This window comes from Salvelinus namaycush, chromosome 17 (assembly GCF_016432855.1).
Source record: "Salvelinus namaycush isolate Seneca chromosome 17, SaNama_1.0, whole genome shotgun sequence".
NCBI lineage: Eukaryota > Metazoa > Chordata > Actinopteri > Salmoniformes > Salmonidae > Salvelinus > Salvelinus namaycush.
In genome coordinates, this window is record NC_052323.1 from 23,008,188 (window position 1) to 23,034,295 (window position 26,108).

General features: G+C 46.6%; 1 protein-coding gene across 4 annotated transcripts in view; it reads right to left on the reverse strand.

The window, feature by feature from the left end:
• Positions 1–13,775, reverse strand: part of mtus1a (microtubule associated tumor suppressor 1a) — a 43,684-nt gene extending 29,909 nt beyond the window's left edge. The window contains exons 1-4 of one of the 4 annotated variants that reach the window (XM_039012464.1): positions 13,748–13,775; positions 11,650–11,901; positions 10,022–10,126; positions 9,235–9,345 (exon numbers count right to left, since the gene is read on the reverse strand). In XM_039012464.1, the coding sequence (XP_038868392.1) occupies positions 9,235–9,286 (52 nt within the window). In that variant the 5' untranslated portion in view covers positions 9,287–9,345; positions 10,022–10,126; positions 11,650–11,901; positions 13,748–13,775. Of the gene's footprint in view, positions 1–7,477; positions 8,076–9,234; positions 9,346–10,021; positions 10,821–11,649; positions 12,936–13,747 lie in introns of those variants that run through there. The other 3 variants (XM_039012465.1, XM_039012466.1, XM_039012468.1) reach the window with 3 other exon arrangements.
• Between the last annotated feature and the right edge of the window lie 12,333 nt (positions 13,776–26,108).

Sequence of the window (26,108 nt, forward strand, 5' to 3'; positions counted from 1 at the left end):
TCCATCATTACTTTAAGACATGAAGGTCAGTCAATACGTAAAATGAAGTACTTTGAGAGTTTCTTCAAACGCAGTCGCAAAAACCATCAAGCGCTATGATGAAACTGGCTCTCATGAGGACCGCCACAGGAATGTAAGACCCAGAGTTACCTCTGCTGTAGAGGATAAGTTCATTAGAGTTACCAACCTCAGAAATTGCAGCCCAAATGTTTTTTTCAGAGTTCAAGTAACAGACACATCTCAACATCAACTGTTCAGAGGAGACTGTGTGAGTCAGGCCTTTATGGTTGAATTGCTGCAAAGAAACCACTACTAAAGGACACCAATAAGAAGAAGAGACTTGCTTGGGCCAAGAAACACGAGCAAATGTGACATTAGACCGGTGGAAATTTGTCCTTTGGTCTGGAGTCCAAATTGGAGATTTTTGGTTAGTTTTGATGTTTTCACTATTATTCTACAATGTAGAAAATAATACAAATACATTTTAGGTGTTCTAAAACTGCCCGGTGGTGTATGATATTCAGGTTCAACGGTAACACCAGAGGGTAATTTGTGTCTTCCAAATAGTTTTTTTATCCCCCCCCCCCCCCCCCCCCTAACGAGAGAGAAATAAGGGTTTAGACTCGAAACATTCCTTATCCAGGACACTTCCACAGTTGACTATCCAGGAAACAGAAAAAGGAGTGCGGTGTCTGCATTGATCGGAATGTTTTGTTTGTCTCGTCAATAAACAGATCAATGCAGACACAGTGCTCCTTTTTCTGTTTCCTGGATAGTCAACCGTTGAAGTGTCCTGGGGTAAGGAATGTTGTTTGGATTTTTTCCAAGTCCCTCAGTCAAACACCAGATTCACCTTTTTGTTCAGGCTAGGCTGAAGTGCATTTGGGTACACATTCTTTCCAAGGTTTTAACTGCAAGTACAAGTTAATGGATCCAATACTGGAGTTGTTGTCAGAAATGTCCATGTTTTGTTTACCACTTCCTGATAATAGTATGTTGCTGACTGAAACAATTGCTAATAATTCTATTAATAAAATAAAGTAGAAAAGCACTCTATTGAGACTATAGTTACCATATAATAGCTCACATGTAAATGAAGTAACATTCATTAATATGCCACATATTGCACAAACATTTAGTCTAGACTGGAAGCCAGCTGTTGGCTTGACCAGAACCACGCTGGTTTTGAGGGGAGGGCTGTGTGGTATTGAGGGGAGGGCTATGTTGTATTGTAGGTGTGAGATGTTCTGTGTAGTCTGACGCCCTCTGCTGGTGATGTCAGAGGTCTCTGGACTGTGGGGATTCCTTATGCAATACTGCAGCAGCAGCCAAGACCTGCCCTGAGCCACACATACATGCAGCATAGCCCTGCCCACACACAATATGACAGGCAGGCATTTGGAAATACTGCAGTGGATACTATTGAACACATTTTATGTAGGTCTCAATTCTGAGTAAACTGACATGTTGAATCATTATAATATGTATCAAGGAAAATATGTAAAGGTCATAGTTTCTAATCAGTTCACTAATTGAGATTGACAATTTCTTAAGCTTTCTTCAAAACAGTTTGACTGCCCTAATATAGCCACATATCCACTTGGGAGATTGGATCAGGAACTTTTATGATGTCATGGAATTTCATTCCCTCTTTAGGGAGTGAGTCCTGGGGTAAAAATTAACATTATGCAACAGATAACCAGTGTTTCAATAATTAATGTTAATCTCTTTTACCTGTATTATTTGAAGCAGTCCCAAGAGGCAGCTGGCCATGCTCTCTAGTCTAGACAAAGCAGGGTTGTCACTAGTTACCACAGCCACAAAATAAAAATGGTCTATATTGTAAAAATTCAAACATTTGCTTTTTGTTCTTAATTTAAGGTTAGGCATAAGGTTAGCAGTGTGGTTAAGGTTCGGTTTAAAATTCAGATTTTATGAGAAATTCTAGAAATAGGCAGGATTTAGTGACAACCACAAAACAGGTGTTTGTTGCCATCCAACTAGTGTCTCCCATGGCACCTACAACTATGTTGATCAAGTGTCCAGATAAGGAGAGGATGACATAACATGGAAATTATAACTCACTCTTTCTCCTAGCTCTGTAGCAATTCTGTTCCCACTCTGACACCATAGAGTGAGGGGTTTGCTGGTGCCACCAGGGGATGGCACGCCATAGCACAGTGCATGATGAGAGGCTGACCACAATAACATTATTGTACAGCTGTGGGGTGATGGAATAATACCAGTAAATGTGCTAAGTGAAACGCTATTGATTCTGAACAATCCCTTCTCCAAAAGGCACTTAAATTCAGAAACTAACTCAGGCCATGTTATTCAATAAAATGTTCATAGTCTTTTAAATTAATAACTTGGTACTGACTGTTACAGGGGAAAACATTGAAATACAGGTAACTGCCCAAATAAAATAAACATCAACATAAGTGTTTTAATAGGGCATTGGACCACCATGAACCAGACCAGCTGCAATGCACCTTATGTTGATGTTTATTTTATCTGGGCAGTTACCTGTCCAAATAAAGATTCTACAAGAGTCTGGAACTCTATTGGAGGGATGAGACACCATACTTCCACAAGAAATTCCAGAATCACTCCAGAATCTCCCATAAGTGTTCAGTTGGGTTGATATCTGGTGACTGAGACGGCCATGGCAATATGCTTTACATTGTTTTCACGCTCATCAAACCATTGAGTGACCACTCATGCCCTGTGGATGGGGGAACTGTCATCCTACGGGGGCATAGCCATGGTTGCAAAAATAATGGTCAAAATACACAGCCCTGGGCCTCCCGGGTGGCACAGTGGTCTAAGGCACTGCATCGCAGTGCTAGCTGTGCCACCAGAGACTCTGGGTTCGAGCCCAGGCTCTGTCGCAGCCGGCCGCGACCGGGAGAACCATGGGGCGGCGAACGAGCCGGCAGGGATATCCTTGTCTCATTGCGCAGGTGCATGGTGTTTCCTCCGACACATTGGTGTGGCTGGCTTCCGGGTTGGATGTGCGTTGTGTCAAGAAGCAGTGCGGCTTGGTTGGGTTGTGTTTCGGAGAACGCATGGCTCTCGACCTTCGCCTCTCCCGAGTCCGTACGGGAGTTGCAGCGATGAGACAAGACTAACTACTACTAATTGGATACTACGAAATTGGGGAGAAAAAGGGGGTAAAATGTTTTTGTTTTTTTAACAACAAATACACAGGATGATGGGATGTTAATTGCTTAATTAACTCCGGAACCACACCTGTATAGAAGCACCTGCTTTCAATATACTTTGTATCCTTCATTTACTCTACGACGGAGCAAAACACAGAATTAACCCAATTCCACGACACCAATTCAGCTCTGATATGTGCTGTTGACCAAGCCGGTGTGTTCTAGTCCTTCAGTGAGATCAGGTGTGGAGCATTCATTCTGCTGACATGTTGTTCAGGGGGTTAGAAAGCAGATTGAGTTTATTTTGCCATCTCTTTGTCAGGGGTCATGCAAGCACGGCTAATTCATTCTCCAGCTGTAATCTGTCATCTATTGAACTGAAAGAAAGTAATGACCCAGATTACATAGACTGTAGTGACATCTAGGTTAGAGAAGTAACCTTTAAATGGTTTCGCATCATGTCAGAGGGTTAAGTAGACTATTGTAGGGCTCAACAATTAATCCCATTTTAAATCAGAATTGTAATATTGACATGTGCAATAAGCATTACATTTTTTTACACCATGAATGTAACATTCAAACCTAATAAGGGTCCCCCAGGGAAACGCTGACCAACATTTTGGTTCCTACCCTGTCACAAAAATGTCTACTGTACCTGTCCTTTTCATTAGTTGACATGCCAAATGACACCAAACCATCGAATCGGAATACTAATTTTATTTACACTGAACAAAAATATAAAAACGCAACATGAAGTGTTGTTCCTATGTTTCATGAGCTGAAATAAAAGATCCCAGAAATGTTTCATACGCACAAAAAGCTAATTTCTCTCAAATGTTGTGCACACATTTGTTTACATCCCTGTTAGTGAGCATTTCAGGTCAAGGATGGTGAGGATGACGAGCTTCTCTGAGACGGTTTCTGACAGTTTGTGCAGAAATTCTTTGGTTGTGCAAACCCACAGTTTCATCAGCTGTCTGGGTGGCTGGTCTCAGATGATCCTACAGGTGAAGAAGACCGATGTGGAGGTCCTGGGCTGGTGTGGTTACACGTGGTCTGCGGTTGTGAGGTTGGTTGGACGTAGTGCCAAATTCTCTAAAACGATCTTGGATGCGGTTTATGGTAGAGAAATTTAACATTAAATTGTCAGGCAACAGCTCTGGTGGACATTCCTGCAGTCAATATGCCAACAACCCTAAGCACACAGCCAAGACAACGCAGGAGTGGATTTGAGACAAGTCTCTGAATGCCCTCGAGTGGCCCAGCCAGAGCCCGGACTTGAACCCGATCGAACATCTCTGGAGAGATCTGAAAATAGCTGTGCAGCAACGCTCCCCATCCAACCTGACAGAGCTTGAGAGGATCTCCAGATATTGGGAGAAACTGCCCAAATACAGGTGTGCCACACTTGTAGCGTCATACCCAAGAAGACGCGAGGCTGAGTTATTTTATATATAAAGATAAATAAATACATAGTGTTTGCTTTGTCATTATGGGATATTGTGTGTAGATCGAGGGGAAAAAAACATTACATTTTAGAATAAGGCTGTAACCTAACAAAATGTGGGGTCTGAATAATTTCCAAAGGCACTGCATATACAAAAGTATGTGGACACCCCTTCAAATTACTGGATTTGGCTATTTCACCAACACACGTTGCTGACAGGTGTATAAAATTGAGCACACAGCCATGCAATCTCCATAGACAAACATTGGCTGTAGAATGGCCTTACTGAAGCGCTCAGTGACTTTGAACGTGACACCGTCATAGGATGCCACCTTTATGAAGTGGAAACATCTAGGAGCAACAATGGCTCAGCAGCGAAGAGGTAGGCCACACAAGCTCACAGAACGGGACCGCCGAGTGCTGAAGCATGCAGAGCGTAAAAATCGTCTGTCCTCGGTTGCGACACTCAATTCATGAAATGCGTTTCCATGGCCGAGCAGAAGCACACAAGCCTAAAATCCCCATGTGCAATGTGGCGGCTGGAGTGGTGTAAAGCTCACCGCCATTAGACTCTGGAGCAGTGGAAAAGTGTTCTCTGGAGTGATGAATCACACGTCACCATCTGACAGACCGATGAATCTGGCTTTGGCCGATGCCAGGAGAACGCTACCTGCCCAAATGCATTGTGCCAACTGTAAGGTTTGGTGGAGGAGGAATAATGGTCTGAGGCTGTTTGTCATGGTTCGGACTAGGCCCCTTAGTTCCAGTGAAGGGAAATCTTGACACTACAGCATACAATGACATTCTAGATGATTCTGCACTTCCAACTTTGTGGCAACAGTTTGGGAAGGCCCTTTCCTGTTTCAGCATAATGCCCCCGTGCACAAAGCGAGGTCCATAGAGAAATGGTTTGTCTAGATCGGTGTGGAAGAATTGACTGGCCTGCACAGAGCCCTGTCCTCCACCTCATCGAACACCTTTGGGATGAATTAGAACGCCAACTGCGAGCCAGGACTAACCACCCAACATCAGTGCCCGCAGTAATGTTCCAACATCTAGTGGAAAGCCTTCCCAGAAGAGTGGAGGCTGTTATAGCAGCAAAGGGGGTACCCACTCCATTTTAATGCCCATGATTTTGGAATGAGATGTTCAACAAGCAGGTGTCCACATATAGTACATGGCCAAAGGTGTCTGTGACCAACAGATGCATGTCTGCATTCCCAGTCATGTGAAATCCATAGATTATGTCCTACTGAATTGATTTCATTTGACTGATTTCCTCATGTGAACTGTAACTCAGTAAAATCTTTGAAATTGTTGCATTCATATTTTGGTTCAGTTTATATGATTCAAACAGTTCACCCAAGTGTTTTACAATTGCAATATTTGGTTAAAAAAAATCTATTCGATTTGTCCATACTGTAAACCCTACTGCATTGTATCATCTAGGTAAGAGAAGTACTCTTTAATGGTTTCTCAGCATGTCAGAAGGTTAAATCTAAGGTTCATGGTGTAAAGGTTAATAATCAGTCATGACTACCTTAAGGGGATCACCTACAACGATCTACTCTTGTCCTTGTTCCAGCAGTTGCCATGCTGACCATGAATGTCACACAAAAACATGTGCCATCTCATCTCACATACATCCTTGGGTCGCTCATCTTTTTTGTTCGCTGCAGCTAGCGACTGGAACGAGCTGCAACAAACACTCAAACTGGACAGTTTTATCTCTTCATTCAGACTCAATCATGGACACTCTTACTGACAGTTGTGGCTGCTTTGCGTGATGTATTGTTGTCTCTACCTTGTCCTTTGTGCTGTCGTCTGTGCCCAATAATGTTTGTACCATGTTTTGTGCTGCTACCATGTTGTGCTCATGTGTTGCTGCCATGCTATGTTGTCTTAGGTCCCTTTATGTAGTGTAGTCTCTTGTTGTGATGTAGGTTTTGTCCAATATTTTTATTTATTTTTAATCCCCGCCCCCATCCCCGCAAGGAGGCCTTTTGCATTTTGGTAGGCTGTCATTGTAAATAAGAATTTGTTCATAACTGACTTGCCTAGTTAAATGTAATGTTTGAGGGAAACCTTATTTGGCTTGATTTGCCCAAACAAATAGATGCATTTAAAAAATAATCTGATGAGAATTGTCTGTGGGATTTGTCCTCCGTCACAACATTCCCACAGCTCAACCTAGTGAGTGCTGCTGAAAATAACCCACATGTCAGGCTGAAACTGGAACAGTGGGTCTCCCAGCATGCAAGACGAAGAGTGCTCTCATGCGTACATACTCACCACAAATACAACACACAGAGCTATATGTCTTACTATACTTGTGAGGACTTTTTGGGAACCAACAATTGATTCCCATTCAAAACACTAATTTTCCCTAACCATAACGCCTAACCCTAATTTCTAATTTGAACCCTAAAATTGTATTTTTACAAGTGAGGACTGGTAAAATGTCCTTTGTTCTCTGAATATTAGTTTGTTTACTATTCTTGTCATGACTTACAAGTATAATAAAACATGCACACACACACACAAATCCAACACCAAAAACATATTTCTGAAATCAACATGATTGTCAAGAGAAATCCCATTGAGTATTTTCATTTAAATAAAGTTTATAAAAAAAGCAACACAGACTATAAGAAACATGTATTCCTCTAAATGGATGCAGGTAGGTAGCATGAAAGATGAACCGCTCCTGGTAAACAAAAGCTAAAAATAGATTCACAAACAGCGCAGCTCTGTGTGAGTAGCACGAACGGCACCAACAGTGAGATTAGCCGGTGTAAAACAGAGGAGGCTACAGCAGCGTAAGCTGTAGCGGTTTCCTGTGTTGGCGGTGCGGTATTAAACAGACCTGTGTAGAACACGCCGGTGTTCTTCCTGCATCCTGACAGCTGCTGCAGGTTCCTGAGTAAACCCTTGGCCGCCAGCCGCACGTGGATGTTGACCAGTGAGAGTTTGGTAGACCATAACATCTCTCCAAACACCAAGGAAGGGATATACCCAACACTAACTACTGTACTTTAAATCCCCAAAGAATCCAGAGGTAGAAGATGGGAAACTTGATGTGCACCACATGCCAAAGATGGTCTCAGGGTAGAGTGCCTCAGTCGACAGTAGCACTGAGACATGAAGAGAAAAAAACAGCAGCAGCAACCGTTACCATGTGAGAGCCCCTTCAGTCAGTTCACCATGGCAACAGGAACTCCTCCCACTCAGAATGAGGACCAGCAGCACATGCCCAGCTGGGGGAGAGGCCGGCGGGGGGGTGGGGGTCAGCAGGCTTTCAATAGCTCTGCCCTGGACAGATGTGACAGGCAGAGGCAGAGAAAGACATCCCTAATCCTGGAGTTCGAGCCAGCCTTCAGTTCAGACCATTCAGTGCTCAGACAAATATCTAGCAATAGAGCTCTAGAATCTCCCAGAGCTGGGCGATGCTGGCAGAGGAGAGGGGGAGGGGAGTGGAAGGGAACAAGGAGAGGGGGAGGAGTGAACAGTGGAGACTGGAGCAAATGGTGGCTCAATCTGGGCTACTACTTTCACTAATTCACCCCTCCCTCCCTTCCGCTCCCTCCCTTCTGCTCCCCTTCACACCAGCAGAGAGAGGAGAAGAGAAATGGCGGGAGGTGATGGATAGCTCATGGCAAGGTTGAGCCCGATGAGCTAAAAACAACCCTGCTCCCTTAGCCCTGCTCTCACAGTTCAACAGCTCTCAACACTACTGTACGGGGGCTCTCAACACTACTGTACGGGGGCTCTCAACACTACTGTACGGGGGCTCTCAACACTACTGTACGGGGGCTCTCAACACTACTGTACGGGGGCTCTCAACACTACTGTACGGGTGCTCTCAACACTACTGTACGGGGGCTCTCAACACTACTGTATGGTAATTAGTAAATTCCATAATCTCATTTACAGTAGATGCTATGACAGGGGGGATAAACATCCCCAGTCTCCAACTACATTACATTCTGGAGCTACAATTCATAACAAGAGGTCTGTTACTCCCCCTAGAAACAAAAAGGCCTACTGTCCAACATTCAGAAGTATTATGCAAATACTAAACAGCTTCAGCTGCCTCGAGTATAAAAAGTGTTTTTACATATTCTGACTGTTTTGGGCAATTGAAACCGTTTCAGTAGAACATTATACATGTTATGCAGCCAAAGCATAGATGGCCACAAGCAAAAACCCCTCCCACTAGCCACAAAGGACTATGGACATGAACACAACAGTTGTATGTTTGTCTGCCAGAGAAACAAAGGGCTTTTCCTGTTAAGAGGCCTCATTATGTGTAACTCTGAAGAGCTGTGGCCAATCTGCCGTAAAAGGTCCTAGTCCTCTAGGACTTTAGTCTAGAATAATGTAGTCAGAACGTAGAACCTCAAACCAGTGCAGTTTCACACATTCTGGAGGTCAAGCCGAACAGCTTTGGAATTCTCGCAAACAAACTGCCAATCAAACAAACTGCCAATCATATATGGATATGACCATTGACCACATAAAAACAGAATATCTACATCTCAGATGGGCTTATTGAGTTGGGAAGTTCAACTCTTTTACAACAGAAAGTGTCAACACTGTTGGTAACTAAAATAACCATCTCACCAGGTAATACAGCGGCAGGACGAAGAAGTCTTGATGAAGCAGTTCTTTTCATAGGACTGGCTCTGGACCTTGAGGGCAGCCGACTGGTCGACTCTGTAGTTTTGCATCCTGCTGTGAATAATAAAATGTTCAAATGAGGCTCGGGGTTTGAGTGGATCTGAACCATCACACACACAACTAAGACACTGTGCCCTGGCTATGAAGGGACTGAGAAGTGCTGCGTCAAAGCTAGTTCTGCCTGATGAAGGACATTTAAAAGGCTGACGCCTCAAACATAGAGGACAGGGGCTACTGATGGGAAGTTAGCTAAACACATTTATAAGGTGTTTGAGCAGTACACATCTTATCAGGCACCTGGATAAGATGCATGTTCAATCTAATAAACCTGTGCATAAGTTTGTTTTAACAGTGTCCATCAGCACCCTGTTGACGCATCTAAACAAAAGATTCAAGTCCGCATTTTGGTTCAGTAATCTATTTCCTAATCACCCAAATTTCGCTTCCCAGGCATTTGATAGCAGATGTTGTGAATCTAGAGAGGCTCCATCTAATTTGCGCTGCATTATGGGATTTTAGGTGATACACAAAACAGACTAACAACTAATCTGATTAGAATTTGGGAGATTGAGGGATTTAGAAAAATACAAACTGAGGAGAACAAAAACAATTTAACTTCAGGAAGGAAATAAAACTAAATCTTGGGGGAAAACAGCCAATAGAAGAGCTGTTCGTCACTCGTTGGTTTTGTGGATAACTACAGTATGTCTGTATGAGAATCCCATCTCACCAGGTCCAATGTTACTCCCTGGGTGTGAGAGGAGTCTAGCTTTTAACACTGTGGTCTTGCATGAGGCTGGTCTTCCCACAGACACCTGGGCTACTCCTGCAGAAACTGTAGGGCAGATAACACAGTCAAATAGTTAAGACACACTTCCTCAGTATTCAGACACTTGACATCTAAACTTGATGTGATTTAGCGTCTTAGGAATGGAACATTTAAATGTAATTTCTATCATTTACAAATGTAGGAGGGAGCTTGGTACCATACTTCAGAATTCTATAAAACAGTTCCACCTTATTTGCAGCAACAGAAGAGTACAGAGTGTACTAAAGAGATGGGCCATGGACTGAGAATGGATAGTTGCCTTAAAATGAAATCATTTAATATAATTATTCCAGGGCTCTAGAAAACAAAGCCAATGCAGACAGACAATCAATTCTAAATCTCGTCTGACTTACTCTTCCATAGCCGTATTCTAGTCTTCCCGTTAAAAGCAGCTAACAAAGGGATGATACAGAAGCGATAGGATCCAATGAGCAGACATGTCAGCAGAGTGAGGTCACAGTGGGAGCCTGCAGCACTGCCTTGTGGGATCAATGAGGAATTGTTGAAAACCTGAGTAGAAAATTCAGTCCAAGTGCAGCTCCGCAGTCCCCCGTAACCAGACATTGGGAAGATGGAAAGATCGGAAACACAAAACCAGAAAGCAACAGAAATGTCTAAATATTCCTCCGTGGTATTTCTGTGGTGTGCGCTCTTCCCCCTTTAGGCATCACTGTGACTGAACTACAGTGGAACAGACCCAGTCTCCTAGACAACCATGTGTGGGGGACCCCAGTCTGGAAAACAAATCTGCTTAGCCAATCAGGTCGCAGTATGCTGAAGATGCTGAAAGGGAAAAGGCCCATTGTCTAACAGGGCTAGCTCCCTCTGTACAGCTCAACAGTCAGACATTCCAAGGAATGCTTGTTAAGACACAATCAATGTTCTTATTAGAACCATGCACAGTTGAACCATACAAGATGGGAATGTTCCCAATTTATTTCATTCACTTGACTGTGTAGGATTCATTCTCCTTACAGACTAGCTCTGATGTTCATCTCAGACTTCTCAGAGGGTTAGAGCTGGACCATCATCCAAGAACATAACTCAAAAATAATACCCATCCGAAAAAGGATATATTATTCTCAGACACTGCTGAACCTACTGAGGCTTATTATAGACTTTCCTTTGCAGTATGTGATTTAATGTAGAAACAGAACATAGGAACAATCACAAGATGAAAAATATGGGTCTCCAGCAGGCTGATGTGAAGGCTTAAAGCCAAGGAGATGTACGTTTTAGCACAGCCCAGTCAGTAGCCTCTTAATGTGGGTCACCATGTACAGTCCACTGCTCACCCGCCTCGCCCCACCCTTCCCTGTAACCAGATGTGTCTTTAGAAATCAACCTGACAGAACCAGACGGACCCTGGAGAGCAACAACCTTGATAAAGACTCTTTCCCAGATTATTGCTGTGAACAAGAATGTGTTCAGTCAATTGACCTCGTAAAATAAGGCTTTAAAAATAGTTATTTTTATTCAACTAGAACAAAACAATATCAGAGTATGATTTCCCTAGTTGAGCTTCTCACCTTGTGCATTTCCTGTGCTGCCACTGTGCTCATTGTGTACACTGGCCTTGGAAGGGATGCTCTTGGAGACACCCTGGGACTTGTAGGGCAGTCTGGAGGAGGAGGCAGCAGTTGAGGGCTGGCTGGAGCCCACAGCCAGGGTGTGACCAGAGGCCTGGGGGAGTCTGGAACCAGTCACTGGGGGCTTAGTGCTGCCGTTGGCTGAGGAGGTTCCAACAGGCAGTCCCTCTGTTGTCTGGGACCTCTGATGACCTATATGACAGATATCAGCATTGAGACACAGAAATCAGAGGCATAAGTGTAAATAAAGAAATCCTGCAGAGAGTAACCACATATTCTGCTCCAACATGTTTTCATAAGGCTGCACCACAATACACAAACAACATTTCAACTGAACTCAAAGTGCCCCAGTCCTTGTGTTCAGTAGTCCATCTGGTAACTGGTCAGAGATCAGCTGTTATGAGCCATGGTCAAGGCAGAGCTGACTTTTGTTCATGCCAGATCAGAGCACTGGTGGAAATATAATAATTGCCCTAAGCAGGTTGTATAGCAGACACAGGCTTGGCCTAGCTCCACATCAGGCCTGTTACACCACCCAATACCCCTCTGATGGAGTTACATAAGCAGGTTACATGAATGACTGGTGTCAAATAAGAGCACAAAGCTGAGAGACAAATTGTGTGGCACCTATCCTCATGGTTACTCATTTTTCTGCACCTTCACCATAAACAGCACCAGGAGTCCCTTTGCCACATACAGAGCAGAGCCTGAAACACCACTACAGATCTACTAGGCTCCTGTAAGGGAGTTGGTTTCACAGACATTGTGTTCTGTGGCTTTCACAGCAGCGCTGAGCTTTAAAAACCTCCCTTTCCTTCCTCTGCTTGTTCTAGTAGCACAGCTGGCTTCCCATCAGAGGGAGAATCCCACCTCTCTCCTCTTACCCTGGGACTGTCTCTACGCTCTCCCTTCATGCTGCTCATAGGAGCGGTAGAGTGTGGGGGTGGGGTGTTTATCTCTGGGTCCTGAGCTGAGCAGGGGAGCTACGTGACATCTGTATCCATGTTATTCCTGTGGGGTCAAGGCACAAGCTCTGGTCATCAGCAACAGGAAAGGTTGCCCTCTCATGGTGAGATTGTGCACTGCAACCAGGCTGACTACCACTGAAGCATGACCATTTAGAGGAGTCTGTTGAAGATTGAACAAGGCCCTTTACTGTTGCAGTAAAGTCAGCCACTGTATCATAGGGAAAAAAAGTATTATTTACCTCAAATCTGAAAATCCACAATAGAAGCTAGCCAGAAGCTAACCTGAAGCTAGCCAGATGCTACCCAGAAGCTAGCCAGTTTACTGGCTAACGTTAGTATTTCAGCTAACCACGGTTTGTGGTCATCAGCTATTCCTTTAGCTCGTTAATCTATCGCCACTTTTGTACAACGCGACTCAGACCAGAACATACCGGACCTGTTTTTCTTCATATCCCCGGATTTCAACCGCAAGCTCTAGACATTTACACCTTGATTCGCAGCTAGCTAGCTGCTACCCGTGTGTCTATTGGCTTACATCGATCCCGGAGAAAACATAAATTATTCCGGAGCTAGCTACAATCACCTATCCGGACCCGTTTTACTGCCAATGCGGAGCCCCACCGGGCCTTCACGACTGACTACCGACGTTATCTGCCCGAGGGAGTTATCCAACTGGACGCTGAACGCTCATCTGGGGCCCGCTAATCGTTAGCTGTCTTATCGGCTGCTATCTGAATAAGTCTATCGGACAATTTTTTTCTTAGGTCACTATAACTATATCTATTTTGCCAATTGGATTGATCCCCTCTACCACACGGAACCCCACTAATCTACCTACGGAAACGCACGAGGCGGCTAAAAACAGACCTCCATCCTATGCTAGCTTGCTACCGATAGCCCGGCTAGCTGTCTGAATCGCCGTGACCCCAACCAACCTCTACTCACTGGACCCTTACGATCACTCGACTAAACATGCCTCTCCTTAATGTCAATATGCCTTGTCCATTGCTGTTCTGGTTAGTGTTTATTGGCTTATTTCACTGTAGAGCCTCTAGCCCTGCTCACTATACCTTATCCAACCTTTCAGTTCCACCACCCACATATGCGATGACATCACCTGGTTTCAATGATGTTTCTAGAGACAATATCTCTCTCATCATCACTCAATACCCTAGGTTTACCTCCACTGTATTCACATCCTACCATACCTTTGTCTGTACATTATTCCTTGAAGCTATTTTATCGCCCCCAGAAACTTCCTTTTACTCTCTGTTCTAGACGTTCTAGACGACCAATTCTCATAGCTTTTAGCCGTACCCTTATCCTACTCCTCCTCTGTTCCTCTGGTGATGTAGAGGTGAATCCAGGCCCTGCAGTGCCTAGCTCCACTCCTATTCCCCAGGCGCTTTCTTTTGATGACTTCTGTAACCGTAATAGCCTTGGTTTCATGCATGTTAACATTAGAAGCCTCCTCCCTAAGTTTGTTTTATTCACTGCTTTAGCACACTCTGCCAACCCGGATGTTTTAGCCGTGTCTGAATCCTGGCTTAGGAAGACCACCAAAAATTCTGACATTTTCATCCCTAACTACAACATTTTCAGACAAGATAGAACGACCAAAGGGGGCGGTGTTGCAATCTACTGCAAAGATAGTAGGACAGAACTCTGCAGGCTATCCAGGTCTGTTCCCAAACAATTTGAACTTCTACTTTTAAAAATCCACCTCTCTAAAAACAAGTCTCTCACCGTTGCCGCTAGCTATAGACCACCCTCTGCCCCCAGCTGTGCTCTGGACACCATATGTGAACGGATTGCCCCCCATCTATCTTCAGAGCTCGTGCAGCTAGGCGACCTAAACTGGAACATGCTTAACACCCCAGCCATCCTACAATCTAAGCTTGATGCCCTCAATCTCACACAAATTATCAATGAACCTACCAGGTACCACCCCAAAGCCGTAAACACGGGCACCCTCATAGATATCATCCTAACCAACTTGCCCTCTAAATACACCTCTGCTGTTTTCAACCAAGATCTCAGCGATCACTGCCTCATTGCCTGCATCCGTAATGGGTCAGCGGTCAAACGCTCCCTGAAACACTTCAGCGATCAGGCCTTTCTAATCGACCTGGCTGGGGTATCCTGGAAGGATATTGATCTCATCCCGTCAGTAGAGGATGCCTGGTTATTTTTTTTAAATGCCTTCCTCACCATCTTAAATAAGCATGCCCCATTCAAGAAATTTAGAACCAGGAACAGATATAGCCCTTGGTTCTCTCCAGACCTGACTGCCCTTAACCAACACAAGAACATCCTATTGCGTTCTGCATTAGCATCGAACAGCCCCTGTGATATGCAACTTTTCAGAGAAGCTAGAAACCAATATACACAGGCAGTTAGAAAAGCCAAGGCTAGCTTTTTCAAGCAGAAATTTGCTTCCTGCAACACAAACCCAAAAAAGTTCTGGGACACTGTAAAGTCCATGGAGAATAAGAACATCTCCTCCCAGCTGCCCACTGCACTGTCAACACCGACAACACTGTCAACACCGACAAATCCACTATAATTGAGAATTTCAATACGCATTTTTCTACGGCTGGCCATGCTTTCCACCTGGCTACCCCTACCCCGGTCAACAGCACTGCACCCCCCACAGCTACTCGCCCAAGCCTTCCCCATTTCTCCTTCTCCCAAATCCAGTCAGCTGATGTTCTGAAAGAGCTGCAGAATCTGGACCCCTACAAATCAGCCGGGCTAGATAATCTGGACCCTTTCTTTCTAAAATTATCTGCTGAAATTGTTGCCACCACTATTACTAGCCTGTTCAACCTCTCTTTCGTGTCGTCTGAGATTCCCAAAGATTGGAAAGCAGCTGCGGTCATCCCCCTCTTCAAAGGGGGGGACACTCTTGACACAAACTGCTACAGACCTATATCTATCCTACACTGCCTTTCTAAGGTCTTCGAAAGCCAAGTCAACAAACAGATTACCGACCATTTCGAATCCCACCATACCTTCTCCGCTATGCTATCTGGTTTCAGAGCTGGTCATGGGTGCACCTCAGCCACGCTCAAGGTCCTAAACGATATCTTAACCGCCATCGATAAGAAACAATACTGTGCAGCCGTATTCATTGACCTGGCCAAGGCTTTCGACTGTCAATCACCACATCCTCATCGGCAGACTCGACAGCCTTGGTTTCTCAAATGATTGCTTCGCCTGGTTCACCAACTAATTATCTGATAGAGTTCAGTGTGTCAAATCGGAGGGTCTGTTGTCCGGGCCTCTGGCAGTCTCTATGGGGGTGCCACAGGGTTCAATTCTTGGACCGACTCTCTTCTCTGTATACATCAATGATGTCGCTCTTGCTGCTGGTGATTCTCTGATCCACCTCTATGCAGACGACACCATTCTGTATACTTCTGGCCCTTCTTTGGACACTGTGTTAACAACCCTCCAGGCGAGCTTCAATGCCATATAACTCTCCTTCCGTGGCCTCCAATTGCTCTTAAATACAAGTAAAACTAAATGCATGCTCTTCAACCGATCGCTGCCTGCACCTGCCCGCCTGTCCAGCATCACTACTCTGGACGGCTCTGACTTAGAATATGTGGACAACTACAAATACCTAGGTGTCTGGTTAGACTGTAAACTCTCCTTCCAGACTCACATCAAACATCTCCAATCCAAAGTTAAATCTAGAATTGGCTTCCTATTCTTGCAACAAAGCATCCTTCACTCACGCTGCCAAACATACCCTTGTAAAACTGACCATCCTACCAATCCTCGACTTCGGTGATGTCATTTACAAAATAGCCTCCAATACCCTACTCAATAAATTGGATGCAGTCTATCACAGTGCCATCAGTTTTGTCACCAAAGCCCCATATACTACCCACCACTGCGACCTGTACACTCTCGTTGGCTGGCCCTCGCTTCATACTCGTCGCCAAACCCACTGGCTCCAGGTCATCTACAAGACCCTGCTAGGTAAAGTCCCCCCTTATCTCAGCTCGCTGGTCACCATAGCAGCACCCACCTGTAGCACGCGCTCCAGCAGTTATATCTCTCTGGTCACCCCCAAAACCAATTCTTCCTTTGGCCGCCTCTCCTTCCAGTTCTCTGCTGCCAATGACTGGAACGAACTACAAAAATCTCTGAAACTGGAAACACTTATCTCCCTCACTAGCTTTAAACACCAGCTGTCAGAGCAGCTCATAGATTACTGCACCTGTACATAGCCCATCTATAATTTAGCCCAAACAACTACCTCTTTCCCTACTGTATTTATTTATTTATTTTGCTCCTTTGCACCTCATTATTTCTATCTCTACTTTGCACATTCTTCCACTGCAAATCAACCATTCCAGTGTTTTACTTGCTATATTGTATTTACTTCGCCACCATGGCCTTTTTTTGCCTTTACCTCCCTTATCTCACCTCATTTGCTCACATTGTATATAGACTTATTTTTCTACTGTATTATTGACTGTATGTTTGTTTTTACTCCATGTGTAACTCTGTGTTGTTGTATGTGTCGAACTGCTTTGCTTTATCTTGGCCCGGTCGCAATTGTAAATGAGAACGTGTTCTCGACTTGCCTACCTGGTTAAATAAAGGTGAAATAAAAAAAATAATGAGGGTATTTAGAATCCATTTCCCTCCTAAACTGAAGGACAGGTAGCGATGCTAGGGTGGACGTGATGGGCAATGAGACCGATGAGTACATGATGTGAGGGCTACTAGGATGACACCTTTGAATCAGATGTATCACTAGTGAAACTCTGATCACTTAAAATACATAATGGAATCATCTGTATGAGCGGAGTCCATACAACAGAAACACCGAGCAGCTGCAGAATATTAGACTTCTAGGGTAAAGTATCAGTTACATAAACCACCACGCAGTCCACTGGTGCTTATACACACTGCTAGACATACAGACCTGACTAAACGATAACAGGATAGCTCACTGTTTACATTACAGAGGAAATGCCTAGGAAATCATTAGGCCGGTGCTTATTCAAAGGCAGACAGTCTGGATTATAAAAAAAGGTATTCACTCTGTACCGCAGCCAATGTTTACACTATCCCCTGGGTGAGATTTGTCACTTTTACTCTGTGTGAGAGAGATCAAAGCACTACCGCAAAAGCTCAGTGTCAATCTAGTCTTACAGAACTCTCACAGAGCAGCAAAGGTTTTACACATTGTATTCTAACATGAACTTAACTCTGTCTGTTGGAGAATGCTCTTACCTGCTGTGGTGCTCTGTTTGGCCCGTGGCGAACACATCCCGCCGGAGGCACTGCTGCAGACATCTCTTCCCTGCCTCTGCCTAGATACTGGAGGGAGAGCCTGAGGGGCTGAGGCTGGGGCTCCTCTGGCTCTGTTGAGGGATGGCCGTGCTCCAAATCTACTCTTAATCCTGTCACAGGCAGCTCCTACTGCTGCCGTTGCTCCCACCGCAGTCTTAGAGGAGGCCGTCTGCAACAAGAGCAACACGTCACTCCCAGAGTCCCACTCAACAGGCCCAGACAGCGCGTTCCCGCTCCTCACACAATCTAGTACACCGTGGGGACATAAACAGAGAGACCCAACTCACTGGGAACTAATACAAACACGTCGCAGGCAACAGAACCAAGCTGCTAGTGTAGTTTACCCCCTGGGATTCAGGCCAGTCCCGGCCACCTCTCTCGCTCCCCGTATTCCCCCTCCTCTAAAAACACTCACCGAGCACATGGCGTGTGTTTCCTAGACTCGAGCTGAGCAGCAGTATTGCCTCTTCTCTCCGAGGGATAATTAAAACAGAGATTTAAAGTACTAGATTTCCATGTAAAAAGCCTGCCTTTTTAGATGAAAACTCCTCATAATGAGGCCTTGGAAAACCTGGACGTCTGTGGTCTACTTAATAATATCCCAGATCTGCATAATGAAGAAAAACAATCACTTTCAAAACGATCACATGGACCTTTACAAGTCCCATTCATCTACAATGTAGGAAGATTAAACAAAGCAGTGGATTATATTCTGCGGCTATTCTAATGAAAAGTATATTTTCTGCACATTTCATCATACTTGGATTTGATTAAACAGGCCAAAAGGATTTATTCTACGTTATGTTTAGGGCACAAGTCATTTGCATTTACTTACCACAAGGCAGGTTTTCTTCATCTCCTTGCTGCTTTGCTCTTCTGCTTCCTTCCTGGTCTCAGGCGGTTTGTTGTGGGCACTGCCAGTGCGGTTGTGGCTGGCTGGTCTGGCCTGGCTCTGTCCCAGGTGGACGTAGGCCTTGGGGATGATGAAGCTAGCTGAGCCGCTAGGGGAGGCTCTGGACTCCCTGTGTGGTGTAGATGTAGTGGAGGAACTCTCAGACCAGCAGCGGGACCGCCGTGCTGACACTGGTGCCTGATTGGATGGTGAGGAGGCTGAGGAGACAGAGCCAGGTCTCTTCCTCTGTGGCACTTCCTCCTTGTTGCCAGCCTTGCCAGTACTGTCCAGGGCTGGTGCAGGGTCAGCTCGCTGTTCTGTGGAGGGTGACTCTGTGGGAGATGGGAAACAGGTCTGGTTTCCAGGCAGCACTGGAGCGGGTCCTCCTCCACAGTTAGAAGCCACATGGTCGGCCTCTGAGCTGACACGACTAGTGGCCTGACTGCTGGGTACTGGTGGGACATTATCAAATGCAGCAGAGACAGAATCACACAGGGATGCTCGACACTCTGCCTCCTCAGTCAAACTAAGAGCAAGTGGACCAATGTGAGACCCAGCAGCCGAAGAGAGGTCTTGGTCATCTGCCTGGATAAATGTCATTCCCAGGAAATCAGGCATTGCATTCTCGGCCCCAGCAGCCCTCGGGCGGCCATCTTCCACTGTGGCTAGTTTACTAGGAGTGTTTCTCATTGGAGTGTTCCTGTTCACTTGAGATGGTTTACGACAGGGCTGGTTGACTGGTTTATTCTTTGCGGGTCCAGGGCTTCCCAATATCAACGGATGAGCTGGTCTCGACATGATCTTGGGTCTCACTCTGCTGAAATCCGGCTTGGGAAACGTTTTGATTTCTGCTTTGCTAATTCTGTTTGCTGATGGGGGAAGCCTGGCGACCAAACGGTGTTTTGGGGATGCGAGCCTTGGGGCCGCCCCTCGCTGGTCGATAGCCGTCTGGACCACAGGGCTACCAGTGTGACTTCGTTCCCCAGTGCAGGGTGACTCCGTTAGGGAGGGCAAGTCCAGGGGTTTGTTCCCAGCACACTGCACTGGTGTGGAGGTCTGGGCACGGCCGTCAAGGTCCAGCTCCTCTGAGGCTGGCAGCATGAAGGTCCTGCCCTCGGTGGATCCTCCACTGAAATAGGTATCCGAGCTGGCCCGTCTGCTGGGGGCTGGAGAAGCACCTCCACATGCAGCAGATGGGGTTGGCTCACACAGAAAGGTGGCCTGGTGTACACCCTCTGCCTCACAGGGATCCACATCCACAGGAGACCGAGGCGGTGCAAGGCAGCCACCCTCAGGAGGGAGATCCTGGTCGTCTGACTGGATAAAGGTCGTGCCCCAGCACTGAGGGCCTGGGTTGTCCTTTACTTTGAGGGTGTCAGTGGGTCTGTTCTCCAGGAGGCCGTCACAGACGTAGGGCAGGGTGGTGGTGGTGGACATTGACAGCAGGCCATGGCCCAGGTCAGCAGGCAGGGCAGGGGAGCCATGGGCAGAGGAACTGGTGGACAGCTCCACCAAAGACAGAGACACAGTGAGAGTGTCAGCCTCTTCCAGACAGAAGCTGTTCCACCTCATCACCATCTCCCCTGAGCCGATGGAGCAGTTGTTCTCACTGGAGCCACGGAGCGACACAGAGCTGGAGCTCTCTTCCCCCTCAGGAGAGGCCAATTCAGGAGAGGCAGCAACACTCCTGTCACCAGACGATGTAGTACTCCTCCAGTCACTCTGGTTTTCACCATGGTGCCCCTGCAGGCTGGTGATCACCAGAGTGATATTCCCGTTGCAGTTGTCCAGGCTGGTGTTCACACAGCTGGAGACAGATGTTTGGACAGGTTCCAACATGTCCCCCTCACCAGGTACAGTCACTGCAGGTGAGAGGACAGCGCAGGTGCTATTCTCTGGAAATGTGATGAGGTCGAGGGAGCTATTCTCTGGAGGTGAGCCAAGTTTGAGGTTACCGTTTATGGGTGTGTTAGTTGTGAATGTGCTATTGAGGGGTACATTTCTTAGGTGGTCTGTGTGGTGGTTGGCCGGGGACGGGGAGCCCTCAATCAGGCAACACTCCATGTCCACGTCAGGGGCACTGGAGGAGTCTCCATCACTCAGGCTCCTCAGAGAGTCCAGGGAGGAGGTCCCGAGACAGGCCACTGAGTTACCGTTACAGTCCCCTGGCCCTGAGGAGAGGGCCAGCTGCGAGGGTCTACACTTTGTCTTCACACTGGACATGTTGGCAGGCTTTTGTTATGTTTCAGCACAGCTGTGTTTGAGTTTACTGCATACCCAATGATTTATATCAAGTTAAGTTTTCAAAGCACCTCAAAATGAATAGCCATTTACTTCCATGGGATTCAAATGACTTGATTGGGCAGCAACTTTTTGAAGTATGGCATACAGTTACAACTATGCCTTCACAGTTGATCCAGGAGAATGTCTGAGAATCACCATCAGGAACAGATCTGTACAAGTAAAAAGGATAAAATGGTGAGATGACTTATGGAGTCAAAGGGGAATATCCTACAGGATTATGTGATAAAATACACCAAGCAAATTGAACTTTGCATAAACCTAATATTCTCTGTACTTGTGTAACGGTCTGATCGCCGTGAAAATTACACAGATGTCGTCAAATGCCATCAGATGACATTTTGGGCTGACGGCTCTAAAAACATTAAAAGAAAACCGATATCCCTGGACTAAACACCACACACAGCACATTGGTGACAGATAGAAGTGGCATTATTAAAAGGCTTTACTTTACAGGACTATAAGCCTGACATGAACATAGCACGCACACCCATCCTCATAGTTCAATACAAGCGTAAAAAAAAACTAATTCTCATTAGGGGAAACTGCCATTATTCAACCACTGGCTGTTGGTCCCCATGTTTCCTAGCCAATCCAGTGTATTGCTGGAGAGGTAATACTGTACATTTAAATCCAGTGTATTGCTGGAGAGGTAATACTGTACAGTTAAATCCAGTGTATTGCATTAGAAGTAATACTGTACAGTTCTGTACTCTGATACTCGACTGAATTGTTAATGACTTCAGAAACAGTCATAAAAAATGTAAGCGTATAGCCCAACTGTCTGAAGCGTTGCCGGTAACGCTGACACTGTACATCAACTGTCTGAAGCGTTGCCGGTAACGCTGACACTGGACATCAACTGTCTGAAGCGTTGCCGGTAACGCTGACACTGGACATCAACTGTCTGAAGTGTTGCCGGTAACGCTGACACTGGACATCATGGCAGTGACACGACATTTTATTACCATAGTATAACATTACCCTTTGACCAAAATAACTAATAGACCCCAGCATGGGTACATTAGGGTTATAACAACCCCCCGATGCCCTGAGGCGTGAGAGCCGGGTGGCCAGCGGGGAATGATGCATGAGCAGTCACAACCCTAATGTGGACCCATGCTGGGGTTGATGTTGGGAAACCAGCTCAGATGGGTTTGACACCATGACCACTAAACATCAACCTAAACAGGCCTCTTGTGTTTGCTTTAGGTCACTGGACTGGTAAGCCTCCAGTCCTAGCCCCTTCGTAGTGGTACTGCCCGCCCAGAAACATATCAATTCACCAACACTGTAAAGTTCCTGAACCAAGGTCAATAAATAAAAGACTTTGGTCATTTACAAGTAGTAAAAAGGGCTGCTTTGTGCAGTAGTTCACAGTCTGTTCCATTTACAATCAAAGGGTGTGTCCCAAATGGCAGCCTATTCCCTACATAATGGACTGCTTTTGACCAGAACCCTACTGTACGTGCCCTGTTCAAAAGTAATGCACTATTAAGGGAATAGGGTACGATTTGGGACACATTCCACAATCACAGTGATATCCTCGGGGATAGGGGATTTCAACATAAATCTGGATTGTTGGAAGAAAAGTTGTGCTGTGGCACTCCTGTCAAGTTCAATAAGAGAGGGAAGGGATGGAGGGAGGAGGAAGGGGAAGCAAGGCCAAGCTACTTTCCCAGGAGGAACATCCAGAAAAGGGGAGAAAAAACTTCTGGTATAATTAATTATAATTCTCTGTGGCACCAGTAAATGTACAGCATCTGGTGTTCCTCGGTTGTCAAAGGCCCTCAGAGTAGATTGGGGGGGGAATAATAGACACCCGGAGTAGAGGGGAATGGATAATAGACACTTGGAGTGGAGGGGTGGGGGGAGAATAGACACCTGGAGTAGAGGAGGGCAATAGACACCTGGAGTAGAGGAGGGCAATAGACACCTGGCGTAGAGGAGGGCAATAGACACCTGGAGTAGAGGAGGGCAATAGACACCTGGAGTAGAGGGGCGGGGGGGGATACTAGACAACTGGAGTAGAGGGGCGGGGGGGGATACTAGACAACTGGAGTAGAGGGGCGGGGGATAATAGCCACGTGGAGTAGAGGGGCGGGGGGGGATACTAGACAACTGGAGTAGAGGGGCGGGGGGGGGATACTAGACAACTGGAGTAGAGGGGCGGGGGATAATAGCCACGTGGAGTAGAGGGGCGGGGGGGGATACTAGACAACTGGAGTAGAGGGGCGGGGGGGGGATACTAGACAACTGGAGTAGAGGGGCGGGGGATAATAGCCACGTGGAGTAGAGGGGCGGGGGATAATAGCCACGTGGAGTAGAGGGGCGGGGGGATAATAGACAACTGGAGTAGAGGGGCAGGGGGATAATAGACAACTGGAGTAGAGGGGCAGGGGGATAATAGACACCTGGCGTAGAGGGGCAGGGGGATAATAGACACCTGGCGTAGAGGGGCAGGGGGATAATAGACACCTGGCGTAGAGGGGCAGGGGGATAATAGACACCTGGCGTAGAGGGGCAGGGGGATAATAGACACCTGGCGTAGAGGGGCAGGGAGATAATAGACAACTGGAGTAGAGGGGCAGGGGGATAATAGACACCTGGCGTAGAGGGGCAGGGGGATAATAGACACCTGGCGTAGAGGGGCAGGGGGATAATAGACACCTGGCGTAGAGGGGCAGGGGGGATAGACACCTGGCGTAGAGGGGCAGGGGGGATAATAGACACCTGGCGTAGAGGGGCAGGGGGGATAATAGACACCTGGCGTAGAGGGGCAGGGGGATAATAGACACCTGGCGTAGAGGGGCAGGGGGATAATAGACACCTGGCATAGAGGGGCAGGGGGATAATAGACACCTGGCGTAGAGGGGCAGGGGGGATAATAGACACCTGGCATAGAGGGGCAGGGGGATAATAGATACCTGGCATAGAGGGGCAGGGGGATAATAGATACCTGGCATAGAGGGGCAGGGGGATAATAGACACCTGGCGTAGAGGGGCAGGGAGATAATAGACACCTGGCGTAGAGGGGCAGGGGGATAATAGACACCTGGCGTAGAGGGGCAGGGGGGATAATAGACACCTGGCGTAGAGGGGCAGGGGGATAATAGACACCTGGCGTAGAGGGGCAGGGGGATAATGACACCTGGCATAGAGGGGCAGAGGGATAATGACACCTGGCATAGAGGGGCAGGGGGATAATAGACACCTGGCGTAGAGGGGCAGGGGGATAATAGACACCTGGAGTAGAGGGGCAGGGGGGATAATAGACACCTGGCGTAGAGGGGCAGGGGGATAATAGACACCTGGCGTAGAGGGGCAGGGGGGATAATAGACACCTGGCGTAGAGGGGCAGGGGGATAATAGACACCTGGCGTAGAGGGGCAGGGGGGATAATAGACACCTGGCGTAGAGGGGCAGGGGGGATAATAGACACCTGGCGTAGAGGGGCAGGGGGATAATAGACACCTGGCGTAGAGGGGCAGGGGGATAATGACACCTGGCATAGAGGGGCAGAGGGATAATGACACCTGGCATAGAGGGGCAGGGGGATAATAGACACCTGGCGTAGAGGGGCAGGGGGATAATAGACACCTGGAGTAGAGGGGCAGGGGGGATAATAGACACCTGGCGTAGAGGGGCAGGGGGATAATAGACACCTGGCGTAGAGGGGCAGGGGGGATAATAGACACCTGGCGTAGAGGGGCAGGGGGATAATAGACACCTGGCGTAGAGGGGCAGGGGGGATAATAGACACCTGGCGTAGAGGGGCAGGGGGGATAATAGACACCTGGCGTAGAGGGGCAGGGGGGATAATAGACACCTGGCGTAGAGGGGCAGGGGGGATAATAGACACCTGGCGTAGAGGGGCAGGGGGGATAATAGACACCTGGCGTAGAGGGGCAGGGGGGATAATAGACACCTGGCGTAGAGGGGCAGGGGGGATAATAGACACCTGGCGTAGAGGGGCAGGGGGATAATAGACACCTGGCGTAGAGGGGCAGGGGGATAATAGACACCTGGCGTAGAGGGGCAGGGAGATAATAGACACCTGGCGTAGCTGTCAGATAGCTCCAGAGTTATATCTGGAGGCTGGGATGCTTCCTTTCTGTAACTAAATCATAAGGCTTGACTATAATTACATCAGTGGTTTCTGTCATGGAGAAGCCATGACTAACATGCTGATCATTGTAATCACACAGCCACCTTTCTACCAAGGAAGACCGTCTACATCCCAAATGGCAACCTATTCCCTTTATAGTGCACTACTTTTTACAACAGCCCATAGGACTCTGGTCAAAAGTAGTGCACTATATAGGGACTAGGGTGCCATTTGGGACATATTGGTAATGGTGGCATATTGGCTTGTATGGCGTTCAGGACCTTCTCACAAAAAACCCTATAACCACCAAGATATTCATTATCAGTGATACCGGCTAAATATTTAGATTTCGCCAAGAAACAAACCATAATTAAATGTAATCATACGTTGTGCTTCAAAAGTTACTGGCACACAATTGCAGGAATTGCAAAGTGGGGAAAAAAACCTTGATGTCAAATTCCAATTGAGAATAAGTACTGTAATTTTCCTAACTAAAGAAGGAGAGAGTCTTGTCTCCTGATTGAGACAGATCTGAACAAGGAAGGAATACAATTACAATACAGTGGCATTGTAAAGTCACAGGCATTCCTCTGAAATGCTTAGGTTGTATGTTCAGCTCATATTGTGTCAATATATCAAACACGGTTTGATATATCGGATTCATTTATCACCACCCACTTTAGTTACTGACAGTTATCTGCACCTGTGGCTTGCTCTGTCATGCACAATATAATGTAGATTTAACTGTCATTTCTCAAATTTTGTCACAGGAAATTATTTTATTAATCAAAGCATTTTCATTGATAGGGTTCAA